This window comes from Rhinolophus sinicus, linkage group LG03, assembly GCF_036562045.2.
Source record: "Rhinolophus sinicus isolate RSC01 linkage group LG03, ASM3656204v1, whole genome shotgun sequence".
In the NCBI taxonomy this organism is placed as follows: domain Eukaryota; kingdom Metazoa; phylum Chordata; class Mammalia; order Chiroptera; family Rhinolophidae; genus Rhinolophus; species Rhinolophus sinicus.
Genome location: NC_133753.1, coordinates 89,762,136 through 89,789,205, shown reverse-complemented (window position 1 = coordinate 89,789,205; position 27,070 = coordinate 89,762,136). Strand labels below are relative to the sequence as shown.

The following is a 27,070-nucleotide window of genomic DNA, read 5'->3' as shown; positions in this document are numbered from 1 at the left end:
TGATTGATTCTGGAACACAAGAGGGTGCACAAGAGGGTGGGATGCATTTAAGGAGCTGCTCAAGGCCATCTCTCACTTGCCTCTCAATCACCCCTGGGAGTCTGTCATGAGACAGTTTCTCTTCACCTCCCTGGTTGTAATGAGGTATGGGGCTTTCATTTTCCCCATCCCACAGAATAGAACTGCAGAATATAAAACTGCTTAGCTGCAGTCTAGTTTGGGTTCTTTACAATTTATATTGCTGTCATCCAGCCCCCTTTGTTTGGTGTTGACCTTTTTTACACGTGCAGGACAAGGATCCAGGGAGCTTAGTCTTTGGCTTACTCTTCTCTTCATTGTAAGTAATAAACTATAAGTTTAAAAGTGGCTCATGGTATCTTTAATTGGTCAAATTTGTCAGGCTTTAGCCTTGCCCTGTTTGTATTTGTTCGCTTGATAGTAAGTAAGCTTCGTTCCTTTTTTGGTAAACATGGAAGAGAGTCATGTGGGTTTAGCTGGCAAAAATCAAGCCTTTTTAAGGATGGTAATGTTAATAATAAGTAGCATCTAACAATTAAATTGAATGCTTATGTGTACTATTTTGTCTATATTTTACAGATTAGAAAACTGAGACTAACATCACCTTCACAAGGTCACATAGCTATTAAGTAGTACAGACAATATTGTAATCCTAGGGGCCTGATTCCAGAGCCAAGTCTCTTAAAATTACTGTCCTGCATATCTGGATATGTGTTTTATACACACACACACACACACACACACACACACACACGTGCATGTGCACGTGCATGCATATATTTACAAATCAATATTGTATTATGCTGTCATGTTAATGGTAACTTATTGGTCTTGAACTGGATACACCAAACATTAGTTTAATATAAGGATCTACCACTTTATGTTTCCTATTTATGATAAAAGTGAATCTGACCAATAACTCGAACTTGATTTGATAATCAACAATTCTGCAATACTTATGTGGCCTAGGGTGTCAGTGGTACATGGTGGATTTCTTACCTACCAGTGGGAGATGGTGCAACATGGAAAGCAGAATACCTTTTAAGCAGACAACTTAAAAAATTGTCTAGTAATAAGGTAACTTATCAAGAACTTACTAAGTGATAGGCACTATTCTAAGCACTCATATGTATAAACTCATTTAATCCTCAAAACAATCCTATATTATATTATTATTGAATAACTTGTACCTCTTGTTTTTTTACATGATAACCCTCAGATTTCCTTTTTTTAAAATCAGAGTGAGCATTCTCAATTCCATTACCCATAAGACATGATTTGAATTTCTTCTCTTCATCAGGCGTTATACTTTGTTTAGCTCCCTGTTAAAGGATGGTCCCCAAAATCTGTACTCTAGATGTGGTGTGACATTTCCAGTCAAAGCAATATTGTCTCCTCTCTAGTTCTGTATGTTATAATGGAGCTCAAACCTACATAAACTTAGTGTACTACAGTAGTACTAAAATTAAAATTTGTAAGCCCTTAAAAACACATCCTACAGATGAGGTTTTTTCCCCTCTTATTCTAATACTTGTATAGTTGTTTTGGAATCCATATAGAATCTTAACGTTTATTCCTCTTAAATTTCTTCTTGTTAGATGTCAATTCTTTTGGATCCTTGTTTTGTTATCCAGAGGTTTTGCTGTCCTTTGCGGCTTCAGGTCATCTACAAAACTAACGCCACTTTCTTTTTCCGTCTTTAAAATTTCACGGACAGAAGATTCCTTCTTGCCGTAGAGCTTAGCAACCTCAGCATATGATTTTTTTTTTTTCTTTCCTTAATAAGTTGAGAACTCTCACCTTTTCACTTAAAGGAAGCACTTTATGGCTTCTCAGTATTTACCTTAGGGTTCATTCTTGGCATTGCATACTCTATGGTTTTGGACAAATGTATAATGACATGTACAGTGACATCTATCTACCATTATAGTATCATATATGGTAATTTCACTGTACTAAAAATCCTGTGTTCCCCAACTATTCATCCCTCCCTTCCTCCAACCCCTAGCAACCATTGATCTTTTTACTGACTCCATAGTTTTGCCTTTTCCAGAATGTCACATAGTTGGAATTATGCAGCATGTAGCCTTTTCAGATTGGCTTCTTTCACTTGGTAATATGCATTTAAGCTTTCTGCATGTTTTCATGGCTTGATACCTCATTTCCTTTTAGCGATGAGTAATATTCCATTGTCTTTGCGTACCACAGTTTATCCATTCACCTATTAATGGACATATAGGTTGCTTCCATGTATATTGGCACTTATGAATAAACCTGCTGTAAACATCCATGTTTAGGTTTTTGTGTGGACATCAATTTTGGGGGGTAAATACCAAGGAGGTCAATTAGTGGATCTTATGGTAAGAGTATGTTTAGTTTTATAAGAAACCAAAATGGCTGTATCATTTTGCATTCTCACCAGCCATAAACAAGAGTTCCTATTGCTCCAGCATTTGGCATTCTCAGTGTTTTGGATTTTGACCATTCTAATAGGTGGTTTTTCGTTGTTTTGATATGCAATTCCCTAATGACATGATCTTGAACATCTTTTCATACGCTTACGTGACATCTGTATATCTTTGGTGAGGTGGCTATTAAAATCTCATCCATTTTTAATCAGGTTGTTTATTTTCTTATTGACTTTTACAGAGTTCTTTGTTTAATAACAGTCCTTTATCAGATGTGTCTTTTAACAAATATTTTCTCCTAGTGTGTGGCTTGTCTTCTTAGTCTTCTCACTCTCTTGACGTTGCCTTTCCCAGTGCAGAAGTTTTTTATTTTAATGACATCCAGGTTATCAGTTCTTTCTTTTATGAATTGTGCCTTTGATATCATATTTAAAAAGTCTTTGCTGTACCCAAGATCATCTAGATTTTTCTCCTCTGTTATCTGGGTGTTTTATAGTTTTATATTTTACATTTAGGTCTCTGATCCATTTTGAACTAATTTTTGTGAATGATTTAAGATTTGTGCCGAGATTCATTTTTTAGTATGTGGGTATCCAGTTGTTCCAGCACCATTTGTTGGAAAGACTATCTTTTCTCTGTTGTATTGCCATCACTTCTTTGTTGAAGATCAGTTGACTATATATATGTGTGTCTGTTTCTGGGCTCCTTACTCTGTTTCATTGGTCTATTTGTCTGTTCTTCTGCCTGTGCCACAGTCTTAATTACGATAGCTTTATAATGGTTCTTGAAGTTGGATAGTGTCAGTCCTTTAACTTTGTTCTCTTCATTATTGAGTTTGCTGTTCTGGGGCTTTTGCCTCTCCATATGAAACTTAGAATTAGTTTGAAATAGCCACAAAATAACTTGCTGGAATTTTGATTGGGATTACATTGAACCTAGAGTTCAAGTTGGAAAGAACTAACATCTTGATAATATCGAGTCTTTCTATCCATGAACATGGAGTAATTCTCCATATTTATTTAATTAGTTCTTTGTTTGCTTTCATTAAAATTTTAATAGTTCTTATATAGATCTTATACATATTTTGTTAGGTTTATACCTAAGTGTTTCATTTTTTAGGTGTTAATGTAAATGGTAATATGTTTTTAATTTCAAATTCACTTGTTCATTGCTGGTATATAGAAAAATGGTTGACTTTTGTATATTAACCTTATATCTTGCAACCTTACTAAAATTGCTTATTAATTGCAGAAGTTTTTTTGTTGATTGTTTTGGATTTTTTACATAGACAATCATGTCATCTGCCAGCAAAGACAGTTTTATTTTTTCTTTTCCAAAATATACTTTTTATGTCCCTTTCTCTGCATTAGCTATGTCTCCTTTTTCAATTCTTTCTCTATTTTCTGTATCTATTTGCCTTTCCTGTTTATTCTTTTCAGTCTGAATAACGTTCTCCTTGTTAAATCAGACAAATCAGAGTTGAGGGATATTTTTCACAAAACAGCACACATAATTAAATTAATTGCATGTGAATAAATTGAGTACTTACACGTTTATAGACTTGCAGGTGAATTTAATTTTGACCTAGCCTTTTGAAAATTTGAATTGGACGAAAAAAAGACAAGAGAAGAGAAAGGTTGTAGACAAAATCTGGCATTATGGTCAGAAAATATTTGTATAGTGCTGTATTAATTACATGATTTTTATTGAAGTGAAAGGTCATTGTAAAAAGAATGGGCATTAGTGAAAGTGGAGATCATGGGAAGAAACAGTTTAATAAAATGAGACTTAAGTGCTGTATTCTGATCATGTTTCCCCGAAAATAAGACCTAACCAGAAAATAAGCCTTAGCATGATTTTTCAGGATGATGTCCCCTGAACATAAGCCCTAATGCATCTTTTGGAGCAAAACTTAATATAAGACTCGGTCTTATTTTCGGGGAAACATGGTAGCACCTCAGTTGTGTGGACTTTACACTTTATAAAACTGTTTTCATGTAACCTTTTGAGATAGATGGGAGGTATTCTTATTTTATGAATGAAAAAATTAATACTTAGATTAAAAAATATACCAATTCTATATAACAGTATGTGACCCAGATAGGACTAAAACTCATTATCTGTATTTCTAAGGTCCCTGTTCTTCACTGATACTGTTATACCTCTATTGCCTCACCACAGTACCCTACTCTTGTAAATCTTACAGTTTATTGTGTTTTCATGTGCATTATCTGATTTGATACTCAAAAACCTTGTGAGGTGTATAGTTTAAGTATATCTCATTTTACAGATAAGGAAAATGAAGATGAGAGAAGGCAAAGTTCACCAGATGTAAAGTATCTAGGACTGCTTTCTAATCCCATCACTTATTTTCTATATCTACTTGCCTTTCCTATTGTTTATTTTTCACTTTTGAGTCTAGATATTCACTTTTTCTATTAAAACTGAGGTTAAAAGAAGTTAAATAGGTTAAAAAGGTCAACACTATATAGTAAGTAAAAATGATCCAGATCTAAACTTATGCCTGTGGTTTCTGTCTTACCAATATTCTCTTCCAGAATTAAGTACCTACTGGACGACCCCAAAGTTTCTGGAGACTTGTTCATTCCACGATTGAGAGTTATTCTGATAGATATGCATAGAATTATCTTGAAAGATCAGAAGTGGAGGTTGGTGATATCAGCTGTAAGGTGCCATATTAACAAAATTTGTTAGCAGACTTAAAATTTAACTGAAAAGTGTCAAATGATGAGGTTCTAGATGAAGATGAAAGTTTCAATATTTGGATATTTCTACATAAAAATGCACAGAAATGAAAAGCTGTACTCTTTCAATCCTACCGGTATTCATATTTAATAATGTTTGGAATGTTTTAATTTATTGGTAATACGTTAAAAATAGGGACCAAATTGAAGCATTTTTCTCAGTCTGTTGAGATCTTGCTTCTAGTTGTATTCTCAAATAAGTTACCCCAATAAGTAAAAAAAAAAAAAAAAAATTCAAAAAAAAATAAAACATAGGAACCAAATCTTCGACTTTTTAATTATCCCCATAGCTTGTGGTTGAAGTGTGAGATAGGAAGGAAACACTTCGTATCATATAGATGTCTTTATGTTCCTTTTATCTATTCTAAGCAGCTGCTATGATTAAGTTTAAAGTATTCATGTATTAATTTCTTATGGCTGATGTAACAAATTACAACAAACTCAGTTGCTTTTTAAAACAAAAATTTATTCTCTCACAGTTCTGGAGGCTAAAAGTCTGAAGTTAGTATCATGGGGCAGAAATCAGGGTGTGGGCAGGGCTGTACTCCCTCAGGATGCTCCAGGGAAGAATCTGTTCCTTGGCTGCTTGCAGCTTCTGGTAGCTGCCAGCATTAGTGGCCACATCTCTCCATCTCTGTGGCCACGTTACCTTCCTCTCTTCGCTCTGTGCCAAATCTCCTACCCTCTTCTTACAAGATACCTGTGATTGTATTTAGGGCCTCCTTGGATAATCTAGGGTAAACTCCCCATCTCAGAATCCTTAATCATATCTGTAAAGGTTTTTTGTTTTTGTTTTTGTTTTGCCATATAAAGTAACATTCAAAGGTTCCAGGGATTAGGATGGGATGTCTTTTTGGGAAGCCATTATTCTGCCTACAACAGTCCTTACTGCCTTTCACATCTTCTTTTTCTCATCTTCTTTCTTCTCTATTCCTTTTCATCTTCCAGACGCACATAATGGCAAGTACATTGAATGGGTATGATCTAGAGTTATGACCAAGAGGTGAGAGGTGTGGTCTTGATCAGTGGGGTGAGCCTTACTTATTGGCCTCATTATAGAACATCAGATAGTGTTCATTCATTTTTATCGTGGTTGAATTAGTTGACAGTAATGTTGCCTTTGCTAAATTCAATAATTATTTTGATAAAGGGTATTTACTAAATACCCTTTATCAAAATAATTATTGAATCTTTGGGTAAAGTATGTGAGTTAACATGAAATTGCTTTCCAGTCAAAGGATCTGTAGATCGGATTAGCAGGCATTGATAATCATTATTGAGAAAATAGCCAAATAGCCTCTAGCATGGTTTCAAAACCAATTTTCCTTTAAGGATTTATTTTTTTTTACATGTGCATTTGTTTCAGTGATAGCTCAACTTGAATTTAATGAAGGTAAAGAGTTGGCAGAGTTCTAATCCAAAAGTCCATCGTCAAGAGAGTTTTGTGGTTTGGGGCGGAACACATAACCTTTCTTAACATCCATACCTACGGAGTTGAATTATATGACTGGTAACATCCTTTCTAACTCTAAAAGCCTCTGTCTAGTATTTAGTATAAAATATTTTAACACTAAGAAACAACAAACCATCATTTCTTTCGTACTATTAGAAAAAAGAATCATATTGCCAAGATTATTTTGAAGTAACCGTTGTGCTTTCCGTTTTCCTGTAGATGGACCACACATCCCCGACGTACATGCTTGCTAACTTAACCCACCTACATTCTGAACAACTCCTGCAGGGCCTGAATCTTCTTCGTCAGCATCACGAACTCTGTGACGTCATTCTTCGAGTAGGTGCTGTTAAAATCCATGCTCACAAAGTGGTCCTGGCCAGTATCAGCCCTTATTTCAAAGCTATGTTCACTGGAAACCTTTCTGAAAAAGAGAACAGTGAGGTTGAGTTTCAGTGCATTGATGAAACTGCTCTCCAGGCCATTGTGGAGTATGCCTACACGGGGACTGTTTTTATTTCACAGGACACAGTGGAATCGCTCCTTCCAGCAGCAAACCTACTCCAGATAAAACTTGTACTCAAAGAATGTTGTGCATTTCTTGAAAGCCAACTTGATCCTGGTAATTGTATTGGAATTTCTCGTTTTGCAGAGACATATGGTTGTCATGACCTTTATTTGGCAGCCACTAAATACATATGCCAGAATTTTGAAGCTGTTTGTCAGACTGAAGAGTTTTTTGAGCTTACACATGCTGATTTGGATGAAATTGTTTCCAATGACTGTTTGAATGTAGCCACCGAAGAGACTGTTTTTTATGCCCTTGAGTCTTGGATTAAGTACGATGTTCAAGAACGCCAGAAATACTTAGCACAGCTACTTAACAGTGTGCGATTACCACTGCTGAGTGTGAAATTTCTCACCAGACTCTATGAAGCAAATCATCTTATTCGTGATGATCGCACCTGTAAACATCTTTTGAATGAAGCCCTAAAGTATCACTTTATGCCTGAACACAGACTCTCTCATCAGACAGTCCTGGTGACACGGCCTCGCTGTGCTCCCAAAGTGCTTTGTGCAGTGGGAGGAAAATCTGGACTGTTTGCCTGTTTGGATAGGTAAATGGATTGATGTTAATAGATTTTATACTTTTAAAGTATGCTTTCTATATTTTTCAAATAGTTTTTTTTCTTCTTCTTCTTTTTAAAATTTGCTTCTTTGTGTTTTTTCTTTTCTTCCTAAACACTTACCTGGTTGTTTTAATCACATTGTCATCCATTCTCTAGAGCACTCTCAATTATTATCACCCCACTTCCTCCCAGTGCACAAATTTTCTCTCTCCTGGTTACTCACTAACTTTTCTTCTGTTTCAGATCTTTCTTTCCCTTTGTGAAACCATTTACATCTTTATTTGAGGCAGACCAGGTCAGAGATGCTAAAGAGGAGAGCTAGGAATCTGGGATGAAGGAGACGGGGGACAAGATTAGGTTTGAATGAATAGTTAATTAAAAAAACACACCAAAGAAATAAGAAAAAATAGGGTAGTGATACAAATCATGGACTTTATGTGCAATTAACTTTCTTCAGTATAAATATTTTTTAATGACAGTAGTAAAAAGTATTTTCTTTTCTGATAGATTAGGAGTTGTCAGACTTTTTCTATAAAGAGTCAGATAATAAATATTTTAGACTTTATGGCCATATGGTCTCTGTCAGAACTACTCAACTCTGCCACTGTAGTGTGAAAGCAGCCATAGACATTACATAAATAAATGAGCATGGCTGGGTTCCAGTAAAATTTTATTTACAAAAGTAACTGCTGGGCTGAATTTGGCTCATAACCGTAGTTTGCCAATCCATAATTTATAGCATTATGCAGATAACATTTATACATTGAAAATATAGCTGGATGTTACCTTCACTTTTTCCTTGAATGGGATTGCTTCATGAAAACTTTCATATGTGGTATATTTTTTTAATACTGTGCATTTCTTTCTGGCCATTTCCAAAAATTTAGTAGATTGCTTCCCCCCCTGCCATGAATGGTAGGAAACTATTGATGTTTTATCAGTGTGAACTGATACATTCTGTACCTTTTTTAAAAGCCTCAGTGTACATCTTAATTGTAGCCTAAAACTAGTATTGTTGAAATTGGACTACAGGTAGAACATTAGTTATGATGACTGAATTGTTTTCTCTTATTTTTAAAGGCATTGATTATTGACATGAAGTAAATCAGTCAAATGTCATGACAAAGAATTCCAAATATGAATGTACATTGTAAAAATGCTTGAGCAGTTGCCTCTTGTGTCTGTAATATGAAAAATAACAAGCAAATTATTGAAGAGTCATAAGAACAATTTATATCTTTAGTTCAGTAAGCTTTCATCTTAGAAAAAATTTAAATGTCATTCGCACTAAGCTGTTTATGGCAGTATTTATAACTATGGAAAAATTGGACTCAACCTGAATAATTATTCAGTTTAATTCTACAAAAAATATTAAACACCTGTGCATCAGACACATTATGCTAGATAATGGATCTTTAACAAGTTCATAATTTAGTAAAGGAGACATGTTAAATAGAGAATTATAACACATAGTGTTAGCACAGTGCTAAAAGTAGTTCTATGGAAGTATTAAGGAGGAGCATTTATCCCATTTGGGAGATTTAGGAAAGATACTATGGAAAAATTTGTATCTAAGTTGAGTGTTGAAGACAAAGAAATAGCCAAGCAAAAAATGATGGGAAGGTCACAGGAAGTACGCAAATGCACAGTGGACGTTACTATAGGGTATGCAGGAAACAAACAGCTTTTTGGTATTCTGAAGTATAAAATTTTCATCGGCATGTGGCAGGCTCTGGTCAGTAAGAGCCATGTCAGAGAAGGTATTGTGTGCCATGATGAAGAGAGGATATGTATTACGTGGTTTGAAAAACTATTTTAAGGAGGGTAGTGAAATGATCAGATTTGTATATTAGATCATTCTTGACTACATTATGGAGAAAGATCAAGGGGGCCTGGTAGCATCAGAGTCATTAGAAAAGAGGTTATTGTAAACGTACAGGCAAGAGATCATGAGGTCCTGATTAGGGTAGTAACAGTATGATAGAGACTGGGGCATTAATTTAAGAAATATTTTAAGAGAGCACATTGATAGGATGTGGTTGAATGGATATGAAGGGATGATGAGGGGAAATCAAAGATGAGTGAGATTTCTTGGTTAGATAGATACTGGATGAATGGTTATATACCGAGAACGAGAGAATACAGGAGGAGCCATTTTAAGGGGGAAAATAATGTGTTTAGTTTGGGACATCTTGAGTTTGAAGTGCCTTTTGAATATCCAGCGATAGGTATCTTACTGCTAGCTGGATATGATTGCAGAGCTCAAAGAGGAGATCAGTGCTGGAAATTTGGAAGTTAGCGTATAGTATAATTTAGAGGTATGAAATGAAACCGCATCCTTCCTATTACTCAGGAAATTCCAAGTAGTTTAGGAGCTCTGTGCTAAGAACCTAGGACAAAAAACATGTATTTTTTATTAAACTATTATTGTATGGCCCTGTATATCATCTAATTTAACCTTATTGCCCAGCCTTTTTACTTACTTTTGACTAAGATCTGTCTCTTGTGTCCTCTAGAGCTCACATTCTGTCATAAGAAAAATCCTCTTTATTGTCAACTTCTTGTTCTACTGCAATAGGCTGACGTTTAAAGATACTGTTTTTGCTAAAACCCTCTCAAAACTGTTTCTTCCCCCCATTTCTCTGGTATCACAGGTCTTCAAGGTGGATAAGTGTTTGCTTCTCATAGCCACTTCCAAAATTTTTTCATCTCCCTTCCATCAAAAACCTCAACTCATTTCAAGCATTTGCCATCAAGCAATAATATCACTTGATATCCCTTCTGTTGCCATCATCTGCTGTTCCTTTACTGACTTCATTCATTGAAGATTTTTATACCTGGCTTACTCTTTCTCACCATTTTACATAAGTAATCATTCTTACTGATTTCGACATTCATGTCGTATCATCCACAATTATCCACTCCTTGGCCTCTCTTCTTGATCTCACTTCTGCCAGTCTTCTCTGCCTTACCTGAGGCACCTGTTCTCATGATCATACCCTCAACTTTGTCATTACCAATGACATCAACGCTTTAAAACCCTTGGTTTCAGACGTTCCACTCTGTCTGCCACCTCCTTTCTTGCCACCTCATTTATTTCAGTGCACCCACTGCAGCCATCCGTTGTTCCCTGCAGGACTTGTAATCCTTTGGCTCTCTAATCAGGAAAACTGACGGCTCGCCAACCACCACATGTTCTCACCTTCATTCTTTACCTAGCTTAGATTCCAGGAATATCAGTGTCGTCATTACTTTGAATAAAGCCATGGCTCCCTTGCCCTTCTTTTCTTCCGTCATACTCATCTAGTAGTTAAATTGAGTTTTCCACTTAACGCCATGGCTGCAACGGATCGTGGCTAGAGAAATACACATACCCATCTTAGCCGGTCTCACTTGCTGGCTTCAGCACTCCCAGCCACTCCTTTACCTGTTCCTAATTAATTTACTCTTTCACGTCCCTGGAGGACTGTTTCATACCTTCTGCTCTCTCCATAAAAACAGCCAAAGTCTCTTACCCTCACCTTCTAATCCAGCTGATGACCTTGTCTCACTCGACTGAAAAGACAGAAGCAGCCTGAAGAGAGCTACCTCATCACCAAATCCACCACGTTCTTCCTAGCTAAGACCAGCCTCCACTTCTCCATGTATTCACCAGCCCGCATTTCCTCTCCTCCACAAAAGGACTTTGCTCCTGCAGTTCACCTGTCACTCTCCTCTATCATCACCTCCTCCTACTCCACTGCATCACCGCCACCAGGCATGTTCTGGGTTAAGCTCCCAGATGAAGTTAACCTACCCTGGGCTCTCCTCTCTCTGCTCATCTTTATAGCTGCCTCCTATCTCTTTCACTCCTTGCAGTAAAATAAAAAAAATTGTCTATGCCCACTGTTTTCACTTGCTCATCTCCCACTCCCTTGAACCACTCTAGTCAGAATTTGTCCCCATCACCTCACTGAAACTGCTCTCCTTAAGGTCACATAGTTCCGATGTATTGTTCTCATTGGAACAAATTCATATTTTAAAACAAGCACTATAACAAAACTGTACATAGAGATTCAACAACTATGGAATGAATGAATGTACTTTCATCATACTGGATAGAGAATATATATTTTTATGCCCTGCATTATTGAGTCTGGGAACATTGGCTACCTTTTCCCAACTTTTTTTTGTAATGAAATATCTATACATGGAAGAGCGACCGTATATAATATGCATGCTGGGTATAAAGAATAAATACTCAAGTACCTATCAAGCAGCTTAAGAAATAAACTATTAACAAACTCCCTTTATGCCCTTCCTGATGCCGACTCCTTCCCACCCCCACTGTCCTGAATTTTCTGTTATTTCTTTGCTTTTTTAAAATGATTTTGCCACATCTTACACGTGCCCCAATGTATCATTAGGTTTTACACATTTTTATATAAATGTAGTAATACTATATATGTTCTTCTAGGATGTGCTTTCTCACTGAACAGTAAGTTTTTCAAATTCATCTGTGAGACTTCATGAGGAAATAGTTCATTCCGTTTCATTGGTGTGTGGTATTATAGTATATGGACATAATACAATATTTTCTACCATGAACATGTTAATTATAAAAATTAATTGAAGTGTTACATACGTACAGAAAACTTCACAAATTCCAAGTGTACAGCTCAGTGAATTATCACACGGTGAACATTACAAACCAGTTAGAGAAATAGAAACATGACCAACACCCAGGAACCAGCCTTGAGTTCCCTCTCTCTCCTCCCCAAAGGTAACCACTATCCTCATTTCTATTCCAGAGATTAGAAATGTTTCTGAACTTGATATACATGAAACTCTATAAAATATAGTCTATTGAATTTGGCTTTTTTCCCGTTAATGTTACATATGTAAGATTCATCTGTGTTGCATGTAGCCATAGTTTGTTCATTTTCATTTCTGTATAGTATTCTATTATATGATATGCCACAATTTATCAGTTTTTATGGTTGATGAACATTTGGATTGTTTCTAATTTTTAACTGTTACAAATAATGCTGCTGTGAACCTCCTTGTACATACACGTGTGTGCATTTTTCTTGGCTACACATCTAGGAATGAAATTACTCAGTCATGGGGTGGTTATACTACATCTTACTTATCCATTCTCCTTTTGACAGATGATTGTATTGTGTTGCTGTGAATGTTTCTGTGTAGGTCCTGGTACAAAACTGACTGTAATAGGCATTCATTAGAGTAGATAACACAGGAATGAAACTGCTGAGTCAGAACATGTGTGTATCTTCAGTTTTACCAGATAACGTGAAATTGTTTTCCAGAGTGGTTTGTACCAGTTCACACTCTCACCATCAGAATGCACATTCCTAGCTCCACATTCTTGCCAATAGTTGTTATTATCTGCCTTTAAATTTTCCCAGTCTGGAAAGTGTGTCATGGTTTATTGTCGTTTTAAATTGTGTGTCCCTGATAATGAGATTAAACATTTTTATTTGTTTATGGGCCTTTTTGAATTTTAAAATTTAATTTTTTTTTGCTCATTCTTTAGTGTGGAGATGTACTTTCCTCAGAATGATTCTTGGATTGGTTTGGCACCGCTGCGTGTTCCTCGCTATGAGTTTGGAATATGCGTTTTAGACCAAAAAGTGTATGTTATAGGTGGTATTGAAACTGACGTGCGTCCTGATTTCACTATCAGAAAACATGAAAGTTCAGTAGAATGCTGGAATCCTGATACAAACACCTGGACTTCTCTCGAGAGAATGAATGAGAACCGCAGTACCCTTGGAGTAGTAGTACTTGCAGGAGAACTTTATGCTTTAGGTGGTTATGATGGACAGTCTTACTTACAGTCTGTAGAGAAATATATTCCCAAAATAAGAAAGTGGGAGCCTGTGGCACCAATGACTACAACACGAAGTTGTTTTGCTGCTGCCGTGCTGGATGGAATGATCTACGCCATTGGTGGGTATGGTCCTGCCCACATGAACAGGTATTTAACTTAAATCAAGCAGTAAATGCTTGTAGATTTGTAAAGTATTATTAACAGTGATTTCTGGTTTTTAAACAATTTGTGTATATAAATGAACTTCCCTTTTTAATCTTTAAAGTAATATTGGTAGACATTTAGGAAACTTTATCTGCTCCGTGAGTATAATTCTAATTGTTTTACATGGGGATTTAATACAAACCTAAAATAAGATGAAGTTAGACAACTTTAGATTTTGGGTGGGGTGTGTGTGTGTGTGTGTGTGTGTGGCCTATTACCGCATTGCCTAAATACAATAGAAAAGTGAAAAGCGTAACTCCTATATGCTTACACAATATTATTATAATGCATAAACTTACAGCCTTATTTAAATATTCCTTTCTGGATTCTTATTTTATAATCATACATGTATTATTATGTATCTAAGTTGTGCTAGAGTCTGAATTTGAGATTTCTGTATTCTCTGAATAATACACAATAATAAATTATAATACATAATACAATAATACATAAAAAGAGAAATATATATATGAGAAATAAAAGCATAAAGTGACTGCTTATATGGAAAATTAACCATAATTATAAACCTTTGTTGAAAATTGATGTTTCAAAGAAGATTTTATCTCTAATAATAGTTAGAATGGTATGTGTTTATTGATTGTCAGCATTTTAATGAAAGAATATATTGCTTGACTGAGAAAGTAATAGCACAATGCCATTTCATCTATAAATTTTTATTTCTGTATAAGCTAAAGTATTCCCCCTTTTTATTGTTCCCTTAGTTGAAGGAAAGTATTTGGGGCCAAGGCATACATTTCTGTTTTTGAAAAGTTGCTGTCAGAAATGTATAAAAGTATTTTAGTTTTGAGATAATGCTCTTGAAGTTTAAGTTTTTGCTACAGTTTATCAACTCCTCTTTTCCCGTGATTTTGCTGTAAAGGTTTTTATCCAGGTGTCCTTTCAGAAAATTATAGTTTAGTCTATATTCTAGTCTAGTCTACAGTCTAGTCTCTATTCTGTGGAATTATGTCACCGACTCTCAAAGGCTTTAGGCTTTTTTGACAAGTTAGATTAAGACCAGAACAAGCTCAACAAGCATGCCTTTGTGCCCCTTTGGGGCACAGCACAGGTTTAAGGCCTTCTGGGATTGTATATGGATGCTTTTGGGGAAATTCTGATTTGATTCTGATTTCCATTATACAGCTTGGAAATGACAAGGGTTCTCTGCAATGTAGATTTTTGACTTAAATCCCTGAATTCTCCAATCACTCTGAGAGTATTATGATTCTCCAGTTTGTATTATGAAATCTGCAATGTGTGCATTGCAGCAAACCACCGTGAATTCTTCTGTAAGAAATTCTTCTTTCCCTTTTCTTTCACTGTGTAGTAGATCTGAGTATCCTTAGAGCACATCTATATTCAGAAGTTTGTGATTTTCAAAGTCGTTTCACATGCATACGCATTTGATTTTATTCTTACACGAATCCTTTAAGGTTGTATTATTGCCATTTTTGCAGGTGAGAGGAAATGACTTATCCAGGATAACAAAACTCCAAAGTGGTAGGGCTAAGGTTCATTCAGCTCTAGATACGTAGGATTAGTAATTAAACCCAGGTTTTCTGAATGCCAGAATTCTCTAATCTTAATATCCCTTGCTGCTTGTACAATATAATGCAATAGCGTATGGCTGTTACTGCATCCAGTCCCCAAGGTAAGCTTTTATCCCTGCAATCTAATCAGCAAAATCTAAACACTTGGGACAAACTACTCTGGTTTTATATCTGTCTATTTATTTGAACTTTTAAAAGTTCAAATGGTAGGATTTAGTTTTGCTTTAATAGGAAGAGTGACACAAAGGATATGTGAATTAATTCTTTTCTTTTGTGAATATTTGCAGTGTGGAGCGTTATGATCCAAGTAAGGACTCCTGGGAGATGGTTGCATCTATGGCAGATAAAAGGATTCACTTTGGTGTGGGTGTCATGCTGGGCTTTATTTTTGTGGTGGGTGGACATAATGGGGTCTCGCATTTGTCAAGCATTGAAAGATACGACCCTCATCAAAATCAGTGGACTGTGTGTAGACCAATGAAAGAACCCAGAACAGGTAATAACATCTTACTAATTTATAACTATAGGACGATGTTCTTGGAATAGTGGTTCCTTGGAATATAATAGTAAGAGTATTACTTGTCAAGAAAATATAAACGTGTGTGTGGTAAACCTGAGAGACAACTAGATTAGACCTATATAGATTTTTCTACTATATAGATTTTGTAATATGCCAGTGTACATGTTATCATTCCTTATATTTGGAGAACACATTTTGAGAAATGCTAGTAATGGAATGTGTCTTATAGAAGCTCTTTTTGTCCATATAACAACTGTCATCTTTTTATATGTTACGTACATATCAGCAGCCTATATGTTCACTTTCAATTGTTCTCTCCTTCTCAAGGGGTATAGTTGATCAAGAAAGGGTTGAATTTCAGGGTTCCTAGAGAGAACAAATACATCAAGGAAAAGAAGAAATTATCTTTGAGCCCAAACTCAAGTCATATTATTTTAAGGTTTTAAATTATTGATAGAATGCCTTAGGAATATACCTTGCATCTGTGATTAAAGATAAAGATTAAAGATTAAAGAATTGCTTGTCCAAAACTGAAAGGACAAAGTGGAATGAACTGTTTTGTTTACTATACATAATTAGTTTCTGTGGTGTCATTGGGAGAGAAAGCCATAAAACAACGAGGATGTAAAAAGTTAGAGTAACCTTGTTCTACTTGGATTTTTGACTGTGGGTGTTGGCGCCGCTTGTTCAAGGTCAACTGTACAAATGGAGGTCTTTTGTAAAAGCAAAGTGGTGTAACAGAACTTCAGAAAGGCAGGAGATACTTGTATTTGAAAACCTGATAAAAACGAATGATTTCTTGAAAATTGTAAATAGAAATTGAGAAGAAAGCACATGGAAGTAGACAGACTGCCTTAGTAGTAGTATTGCTTGTCCAATTAATAATAGATTGTTGACATGTACTTTAAGAGAACATTTTTAGTGAGAAGTCTGCTAACTGGTTACTGTGTTTTTTCCCGTTTGTATCCCCCTTTCCCAGGAGTTGGTGCTGCAGTCATTGACAACTACCTTTATGTAGTTGGTGGTCACTCAGGGTCTTCCTATCTGAACACCGTGCAGAAATATGACCCTATCTCAGATACGTGGCTAGATTCAGCTGGCATGATATACTGTCGCTGCAATTTTGGATTAACTGCACTTTGACAGTGTGGGCTCGTGGAAACTGAAGTGATGAACCTGTGCCGCATGAAAGGATGCCCAATTTCCCAAAACCCCAAAACTGCATTGCTTTCTTTTTAACTTGAAGTGGTCTGAAGACTCAAGGGTTTTGTTGGGTACTTTGACAAGTAGCTTTGGCTGTTCTTGATTACACAGTGAATCAATAATAAAAAAAAAAGGGAAAGATCTTGCCAATTGAATTGTGCACTTTTGCCCCCTGATTCTGAAATAGTTTTGTGTTCATAAGTGTACATGTGGAGAAAACTTTCCTGCCTTTTATTATTTTAGTTCTCTCTTTCCTTGATACACACCAGGTTTTAGGTGAGTGATGCTTAGATGTTCGAGTGTATTGAATGACTGGACACAGTGCTGATACTGTCCGTTGGGTGTGAATTCATATGCTTCACATTCTAAATAAAGGGCTGCTTTTTTTGGTACTTTTAAGGGGTATAAATTATATACCATTGTGAGTCACCTGGATATTCTTTCTGCTAAAAGGCTTAAGGGCTGGGGATGTAATAAGTTTGCAAAAAATGCTTTTACTCTCATGATATTTGGGGGCCTATTTAAAGAAGAAGTCAGATACTTACTGTTTCTGCCTTTTTTATATGGGCAGGTTAATGCTGGATGAATTAATTTACTTTTCCATCTAAGCTATGCTAAGCATGGCTAGAAAGAGTTAAGCATATCAGTTTAATATTTTTATAGTAGTACAGGACACTTCCCAGTGTTGATGTAAATATGTGACAGATGTTTAGAACCACCCTTAGTGCATATTGATTTTTTTCATATATCCTTGTAATAATTTCAGGTTTTTAAGACCATTGCTTTTTCAAAGCGTTCACACATAAAAATGGTGCTAACTGTAGGAGCTATTACAAGGCTATAAACGATGTTCTTTTGGATGTTCAGTGTGAGATATGCATGACATGTTTTGATAGTATTTTCATTTTTATTGGCTTGATTCATTTGTGCTTATTAAAAACATTAGTAATTATACTAATGTTAACATCCAAAAATTACCTAAATGCCTGTTATGCTTTTCATGGTTCCTGAATAGTGATTTAGAGAGACACATTCTTTATCTTCTTGTGCTAGATATTACATGTCCTTCTTAAAAACAGAAACGGAAACGTATGCATTAAACATAAAGCACTAGGCAATTAGTTATGCATTACTTTGTACACTTCTTAGGTAACTGAATATTTTAAAGTTACTGAGTAAAACTGGAACTCAATGTTTACTTTAGTAATGGTTCTACATTTGGTTCTACTTTGACTAAAGAAATATCTTTTAAAGCAAATCATTTGCTATAGCCAAGTGTCAGCTTATTTAAAAGAGGTGGTTGACTCATTTTGTTTTAGCATGTTTAAGAAATGTCTATTAGTCTTGAACACATTACCTTGCATTTTATTAGGATATTGGTACTTTTATTTTTGGTACTGTAGTCATTTCCTTTATCATGGCCTTTTTTTTTTTTTTTTTTTTTTTTACCCACCCCCATCTCTTTATAGTCTCTGCAAAACCAGTGTATATTTTGTTTCCTATGAAAAATTCATACTGCATTCTTAAGTGCCATAATGTTCTAAACTATTGTTAAGAAGCCACTTGTAATTATACAACGTAAGTTTGTTTGTTAGCATATATGTTATTTCTTGAAAACTATTTATAGCCAGGCAATTTGCGGTTTTCCTTGTTCTTCCATACACTGCTAGTTGTAGATTTAAATATATACTACAAAACTATGTAAAAATCATCTTTAATCATAAATGCTATCATGCTTTATGAATATTTGCACAGATTATAAAACCTTGCAAGTGATTTTTAGTTTCTTCTAATTAAGAACTCAACAGGAACTACTAATAAAATTGACAGGCTGAGTATTTTCTGTATTGCTTTGTTTAAATAATGATATATAGCAATAACTTTTTAATTGATTTGAATAAATCTATTGAATAGAAACAAGGTGCACTATTGTGATTGGCCTAGACTTTATTTAAAGAAAAGCAATTTAAAATAGATTCTATCACATACTTAATTTTAAATCCCCGACTCAATTTTCTTTCTATTTATATCAATGAAATCGTTAAGTACATCTTATTACTCTATTTTTAATCCTTTCTCCCCAGAAGGGAGTTTGAAAGACTAGAAAATTATTTTAATTGTAAACATATCTATACTATACATTTTATTTTAACAATGTTTTATTCAATGTATCATCTCCACTATCAAATTAGTATAAAATAATCATTTGCTAAATTAGATCAAAGACATATACCTATATTGTTTTGGAAAAACCTGAATTTCATGTTGAAGAAGAATAAATATAAAACATTTGGGGCAATAGTAGGAGCCGTATACCAGAGAACAAATTACAAAAACCTGTGAAAGGAAGAGAAAAACCAAATTTAGAACTATTTCAGGTTTGCTAATCCTATTGTACTGTTCATAACAAGAGGCATTAATTTGACCTGACAACTGATAACTTTACGATAGGGCCTTCTTGTACAGATTTGTGACAATTTACAGACAAATTGTGAATTTAAAGCCACATGTTTCTTACGTTGAAAAGGAAGGATAAAGATATTTGATTATAAATTCCCAGGGTTAAAGATACTAGAAATAATTTTATTTCATCAAGCAAGGAAGAGACAGCTATTTAAGATTGCCCAGAAATATTTTTGAATAAAGTGACTGTGGAAATAGTAATTGTCTAATTACTTGGAAGATAATCACCTTCTATAATGATTTAATGAAGACTTAATGTTTGGCTGTTTAATATTTGTTGAATATAGTAATAGAATTTAAGTGATTTTTAATGTAGCCCAAAGGATATTTATGTAAGTTCCATAGGTTACTGCTAATACTGTTTCAATATGAATGAATATTAAATTATAGGAAGTGGTATCAAGTGATAGGAAAATGGCATTCATTAGGTTTTGAAAAATTATTTTGATAGTTTGACAAATATGGCGGGTCAACTATGTGTATGAGATACTGTGCTATAGGGGCTAGAAATCTAAAAAAGATGCAGTCTTCTTACTCAAAGAACCAAATATAGTGAAGGAATTCTGTACCCAAATAACTATTATGATAAAGTGTGAATCTAATTCCTTATCTCCAACATCATAAGATGTAATTAGAGACCCAGTTTATGTATAAATATTTGTGTCCTTTAGTGTCCAGTGTTTTATTGATATGAAAAAGAATTATAGAAAACTTAATATTTATAGAATTCCCAATTTCCTGGAATTGGATAATATATTTTCTAGTAGAAAAACAAAGTTATAGAAACTTTAAAAAAGTACTTAACTATATTATCAAGGCTCTGGCTGACATTGAAGGAAATATATGTACATACAATGCTATGTTTTCAGTTTTGGTGTTGGATTTCTGGTATTGTCACCTAAGTGCTCATTTTCAGGAAAATAAGATTCTACAATAAATATACTGTTTAAAGTTCAATAAACTTGTGAGAACCTCTATAACCTCTGTAGTCAGAAAGTTAAGAAATTCTAAGATGTCACATGTCAGTTAACATCCAGTTCTATCTTTTAACTTTTTTCCTTTGTAAAACAGCACTTTAAATTAGACATTATTTAATTAGATAGTTATTTTATGGCTGGATATATATTGGATTTTCACTCACAGTATATTGAGTCAGTGTTGAAACATATTTGAGAAGAGTGAAGGATACAGTAAGTTTTAAGTACTGTAGGTTTACAAGTTTTCTTACTGGTATGAATATGGAGTTAAACAAAAATCCAGTTTACATCTCTGCAGAGAGAAAAATTGTTATCCATATGTCTTTTATATTACACATATTTAACTAGAGATAATTTATTGTTAATTTTGTCAAGTTATCATGTGTAAGTCCCATTTATTTTAAAATACCAAGCAAAAAGTTCCAAGTTTGCCTTAAAATACAAGTGAAATTAAAGAACTGGATGATAATGCCTATATTTTTGCCTTATGAATTGTGCTGTACCATAAACCAGAGATGGTTTTGATTTTAACAGGATTCTGAAATTTTGTAGATGTAGAGTACTAATAACATATGTACTCTCTTACAAAGAATGTGATCTAGTTGTGGATTATGTTAATGTTTAAATGTTTTTGTATATGTATTTTACCTCTGAATATGTATCTTTTTAGCATCAGGATTTCATTTTATTTTTGTTTACATAAGTGGCATTTAACTTGTTGAAGGTTGTATTCTTTTGTCTTTTATTTTTGAAGTTATTTGTGTGCACTATTGTGGTAATGCTCTGTAATGACTATGGTTAAATTTCATTTAATGTGAAACGTTTAGAATAAATTTGAAAAACATGACTTTCATGTGTCAATTTTTTGAACTGATCCAGGCTAACTTTGTTATGCTCAACTCTTACGTTCTTCTAGTTAACGGCCACAAAAGTTGCGGTGGGTGTGGGATAGCCACAGGTTCAGGCACTTACTGAAGAAACATTCTTTAACAAAGCAGGCACGGAAGAGTTCTGTTTTAAGTTCAATGCAGTCCCAGCTTTCTATCCCTTTAGATTTTCTAACCAGCCTTGGAAGAAAGGTTTACCTGAGGCAGACAAGGAAACATTCCAGAAGATTCTGTTACCTTTATGGCCAGCAGCAGGAAATCAGCAGTCCCCCTAAAGGAAGATGTAAATGGGATTGTGCCCCAGGCGCCATCTTTAAGAAGGTGTAAACTATCTACCGGGCTGAGTACATTCAGATAACCTGTCCATGCAAGGATTGGAAATGTCTCATTTATTTGGACAGTCCATAAACTTCTAAAAAGGGGCTTTTACTCAAATTCTTGGATTTTAATGTTTTTTCTTAGTCTGAAAATCTTGGTTTCTATCAACGTTAACATCATTACCTATTTGATTTATCTTAGAACATATTTCTAATAGTTTCACGATAACTATAAATAAGAACAATGAATGCAGTTCAGATTACTTTGTGATTTTTTAAAAAAATATTTTATTGGGGAAGGGGAACAGGACTTTATTGCGGAACAGTGTGTACTTCCAGGACTTTTTTCCAAGTCAAGTTGTCCTTTCTGTAAGGCTTGCTGCGAGCTAATGAAGCTAAGAGTCAGGTGGGTTGAGAAAGGTGAGTACTTTATTCTGCGCTTCCGGGCGAGGTTCCACCGGTCTGCAGACAGGGCCGGTGAAGTCGTGCCCAGGGCAGAGTGAGGGAGGCATATATGCGATTTTTGGGGTGGGGGTTGGCTGAGTGAGGTGGCAGATGAGCAGTCCCCCAGCGCAGATCGGGTGCGAGCAGCTGTATCCAGAGTTGTGTATCGCACCAAAGGTCTGCTGCCCCTTCAGGGAAACGCCAGGGGCCCCAGTTTCCATCATGTGAGGAGGGGTATGACTTGGCTCCTGGCCGCTTTGACCATGCCCATAGCTGACCTAACACTTTCAATCTCAGTTGTGGAGGGTGCCGGTCAGCTTCAAGTTGTCCTTTCAGTCTTAGTTTGTGGAGGGCGCAGCTCAGCTCCAGGTCCTGTTGCTAGCTGCAGGGGGTGCAGCCCACCATCCCTTGCGGGACTCGAGGAATTGAACTGGCAACCTAGTGGTTGAGAGCCCACTGGCTCATGTGGGAATCGAACCGGCAGCCTTCGGAGTTAGGAGCATGGAGCTCTAACTGCCTGAGCCACTGGGCTGGCCCCCTACTGCCTGAGCCACTGGGCTGGCCCCCTTTGTGATTCTTTTTTGTGCTTAGAATATATTTCAGAAGGATAAACAAAACACTGGTTTTACAGTCAAATTAATATTTTTATTTGGTTAAAGCATAATTATGCATTACTGTAACACTTAGGTTATTTCCATTTATGTTTTAATTTCTAGGGATATATTTTATTTTTAAATTATATAAAATATTGACCCCAGCTATATGGGGTTGAAACTATATGAGGAGATGCATTCACAGAAGTTTTGTCTGCATTTCCATCTCCACTCTGTTTATTTTTATTCCCCTGTAGGTAATCATATTTGTAACACGTTGATTCCATTGTTTCATTTTGAAAACAAGTACGCCCCCTTCCCCATTTCCTTATGATTAGCATACTATAAAAATACTTTTTTCAACTTTTTTTCACTTAATATATTCGGGAGATTATTCCATATCAAATTATGGAGATAATTCTTATTCTTTTTTGCAGTTACATATAGTACATTACTGTCTGGATATACTATAGGACTTCTAAGTTTACTGCTGATGGACAGCAGTACTTTTATTTACAAATAATGCTGTAATGAATAGCCTTGTGCATTTGTCATTTTGTGTTTTGGCATAGACTTAAAGCAGGAACTGCTGGGTCGAAGGGTAGATGATACGTAATTTTGCTAGGTCTTGCCTGTTTTAGTCAATTCAGTCTGCTATAGCAAAATACCATAGATTTGGTGGTTTATAAACAACAGAAATTTATTTCTCACAGTTCTGGAGGATAGGAAGTAACAAGTCCAGGTGCAACCATTGGCGGTTTTGGTGAGACTCTCCTCACGGTTATAGACTGCTAACTTCTCATTGTATTCTCACAGGGCAGAGAGTAGAGAGGGGAAGAGCTCTCCTGACTCTTGTAAGAACACTAATCTCATTCATGAGGCCTCCATCTTCATGGCTTTATCTCATCCTAATTTTCTCCCAAAGGCCTCACCTAATCCCCTCACAAGGAGGCGGGTAGGATTTCAATATATGAATGTTAGGGGGACATAGTCCTGTAACATTGTCCAACTCTCTTAAGAGGCATTCCCATCAAAGACAGGCAAGAAGAAAACCTTGTAGGCTGTTTTTATTAGCTTGCCTACTCAGGGGCTTGTTAAAAGATAACACTTGACCTCAGGGGTTTTGTTTGTTTGTTTTTTGGCCCAAATTATGTCTAACATTGAAATATAAAGAAATGAAAAATTTCTAATTTTCAGTTTACTTGAAAGCTGCTTTATTTAAATCCTTTATCGAGCAAGGCAGGATCTGAACAAGGCTGGACCAGTCACTTTTGTCATTGTGATCACGAAGAAAGGCTTGGGAAGGATATTTTTGTGTGTGCCCTGAGGAGAGTAAGGAGTTTAAAGAGCAGTGGTCCTAGAATCTACTAAAGTAGGTGGTTCCCACTAAAGAGGACTTCATGTGTCAAAAAGTTTTAGAGCCAGATTTTAAAAGATTTTGAATAAATGATTCTGGACAATATCTGGTGGATAATCGATTTTGAGCAGGAACAAGACGGGATATTTCATTATTATTTAGTATCTATGGAAATTTGAGCTATTCACTTTTCTCTAACTTTCACTTTCACTTTGTTTTTGCATTTCAAACTAATTCATGAATTTAACATTTTTTTTGTACTGTTTTAATATAATTTGTTCTGAGCTTAATTGCCACAGAAATGCCAGCAATGGTTTTCAGCCCGCAAACTTGAAATACCCACACAGCATTTAGTTCATTTTCGACAGCAGCTCTGCTCACCTACTAATTTCACTTCTTAAAGAGGTATCTACAATAATGGTAGCTAACACTTGAATGGTGCTTATTACCACGTACCACACTGTAAGTGTTATACGTAATAATTCATTTGATCCTCACCACAACCTCATTACATATATTCTGTAATTATCTCCATTTTGTAGTTGGAAACGGGAACAGAGAGGTTAGGTAATAGGCCCAAAGCCACACAATCAGTGACAGAGTCCAAATTTGAACTCAGGCAATCTGGTTTTAGAATCCAGGTGTTTAATTGCCATACCCTTGCCTCTCCTTGGTAGCATAAAATTCAGTCATCTAGGACTGATGATAACAGATAATCCAGTAGTGGCGTGATCACATATCACGATTCACCCGGAAAGCCTGCAATTCCTTTTATCTTTTTTCCTGAGTGAAAAAATGTCCATCCTGAATCAGGTCTTCTGGCATTTCCATAAGCTCTCTAGGGACAGGAATTCCTAACCCTTTTCAAGAGAAGAAAGAAAGCATAGAGAAACCATGAGGGTTAGGGAAGCAGATGAAGAAACCCGAGTTAATTTACAAATATCATTTGAACTGGGATGTTGGCAGAGAGCATAGCTAACCTCACCAAAGATGTCACCACTGAATGTTAACCCCACGCAATGAGTGTGTATAGTGTCAGAACAGAAGGAAAACTGAACTTGGCCTCACTGAAATTGTGAAGTTAGGTTAGTACTTTTTAAAAATTTTTGCTGATTAATATTTTTATTTATCGCATGTTGAAATAATATTTCAGATATCTTGGGTTAAATAAAATATACTATTATGATTATTTTGTTTATTTTTACTTTTTTTCAATTAAAGTTTATTGGGATGACAATGGTTAGTAATGTTACATAGGTTTCAGGTGTACGATTCTGTAATACATCATCTATATATCACATTGTGTGTTCTCCACCCAGAGTCAGTACTCCTTCCATCAATATAATTATATTTGACCCCGTTTACCTTCATCTACCACCTCTCTCCCCTCTTACCCTCTGGTAACCACTAAACCATTGTCTATAGGTTAACAGTTTTTAGGCCGGCAAGTTCTTTCTTTGCAGTTCTTTTACATTCCATACTTAGGAGCTCTGCCACCTACTGTTCATGAAGAAGACTGCAAGAGTTGGGAATCCACAGTCCCGGCCCTCCTCAAGGGCTACCTCATTCACCAAGTACAGTATTTAAGAAGGAGCTGTCCCAACGGCCCTCTCACTGTCCTCTCAAGTCTCTTACCTCTTATCAAAAGTAGAAAATATTTGAAAGTATTAATCCTTGTGAATTACTTTAGCTACAACAAATATCTTTTTAAATGTGATTGTGTCTGAAAATTATCTTTAGTTTTAGGATTTATGGTAATGGAAATTAGAGGTGGTTAGGCTTTGGGGGTAAAGGTAGAGATAACAGGACCTTACAATTGCCCTTCAGATCACAAACAGAACAATCTTTCCTCCACAAACCACCTCCAGGAACGCTAGGCTGCAACTGTGAAAGGCCTATTTTCAAGACCTCACAGCAGCTGTCTGCTGAGCCACCCCTCCTCTGACTCTCAAAGCCTCAGGTGCTTACCCTGCCATAGTACTTCCCTCTGTAAAGTCATCATTGATTGATGTATCTTTCCCCTGTCTAGACATGTATTCAACAAGCAAATAGTAACTAGTAAGTACGTAAGAAGTGAATGCTGCGGAGAAAGTACGGTGTTTCCCCGGTCTTACATTATGTAACACCCGGTCTCGTATTAATTTTTGCTCCAAAAGGCACATTAGAGCTGATGGTCCGGCTAGGTCTTATTTTCGGGGAAACACGGCATATCTGATATTAATTTGTTCTGGCTTGTAGCCGCCAAATCAAGTTTAGCTTGCTTGGACAAAGATTTCTCTAGCCAACCATTTCCTCCAAGCCTTAACCTGGTTGCTTCTTGGCTTGAGTACAGGTCAGCTTTCCTGTTTCCCACTATCTTCTCTCTTCCTCACCTTTCCTTCTACCCTAAAATTCTCATGTTTAATGTGCAGAGCTATTTGTGTCTACTTCCATCCTTTTCACAGACTCCCTAAGATAACTTTTTTCTACTTTACCTTAAAGCAAGCTATCATGCTCAGTGTATTTTAATCTTTGTTACACTCCTCTATTGGGTTAATAGAGAAACGAAATCTACAAAATATATTTCATTGTATCATTTTGGGCTCAATTTATACCACAGGGTACGTATTGCTTCCCAGTTCTGGCACCTGGAATACTAGTTTTGAGATGTAGGTAGAGGAATGTAAAGAAATGGCATCCTTCATAAAATAAAATAATGAGCTCTTGAAGGTTTAAGATGAAAGCTTCTGAAGGCAAGTAAGTATCCAAGTATAAGGAAATGTCTGAACAGGTGGCCACAGAAGTTTTCTTCAGTCTCACTTTCCTCTCCAAGTTTGCTCATGCTGATTGATTATTTCTATCACCTCTATGGCAGCTCCCAGGAGCATACTCATACCCTTGTTTCCTCAAAGCCCTAACTCCTTGATTCTTGGTTCTCTGCAGTACTGGTCATGCTGGATTTTTCAAAC

At 35.7% G+C, this 27,070-nt stretch overlaps 1 protein-coding gene across 2 annotated transcripts in view; it reads left to right on the top strand.

Annotated features, from left to right (window-relative positions):
• Window positions 1–21,371, top strand: part of KLHL28 (kelch like family member 28) — a 31,002-nt gene extending 9,631 nt beyond the window's left edge. Inside the window, exons 2-5 of one of the 2 annotated variants that reach the window (XM_019751715.2) lie at window positions 6,864–7,762; window positions 13,311–13,754; window positions 15,649–15,857; window positions 16,861–21,371. In XM_019751715.2, the coding sequence (XP_019607274.1) occupies window positions 6,864–7,762; window positions 13,311–13,754; window positions 15,649–15,857; window positions 16,861–17,024 (1,716 nt within the window). In that variant the 3' untranslated portion in view covers window positions 17,025–21,371. The remainder of the gene's footprint in view (window positions 1–6,863; window positions 7,763–13,310; window positions 13,755–15,648; window positions 15,858–16,860) is intronic. The other variant, XM_074328186.1, reaches the window with a different exon arrangement.
• The last annotated feature ends 5,699 nt before the right edge of the window (window positions 21,372–27,070 follow it).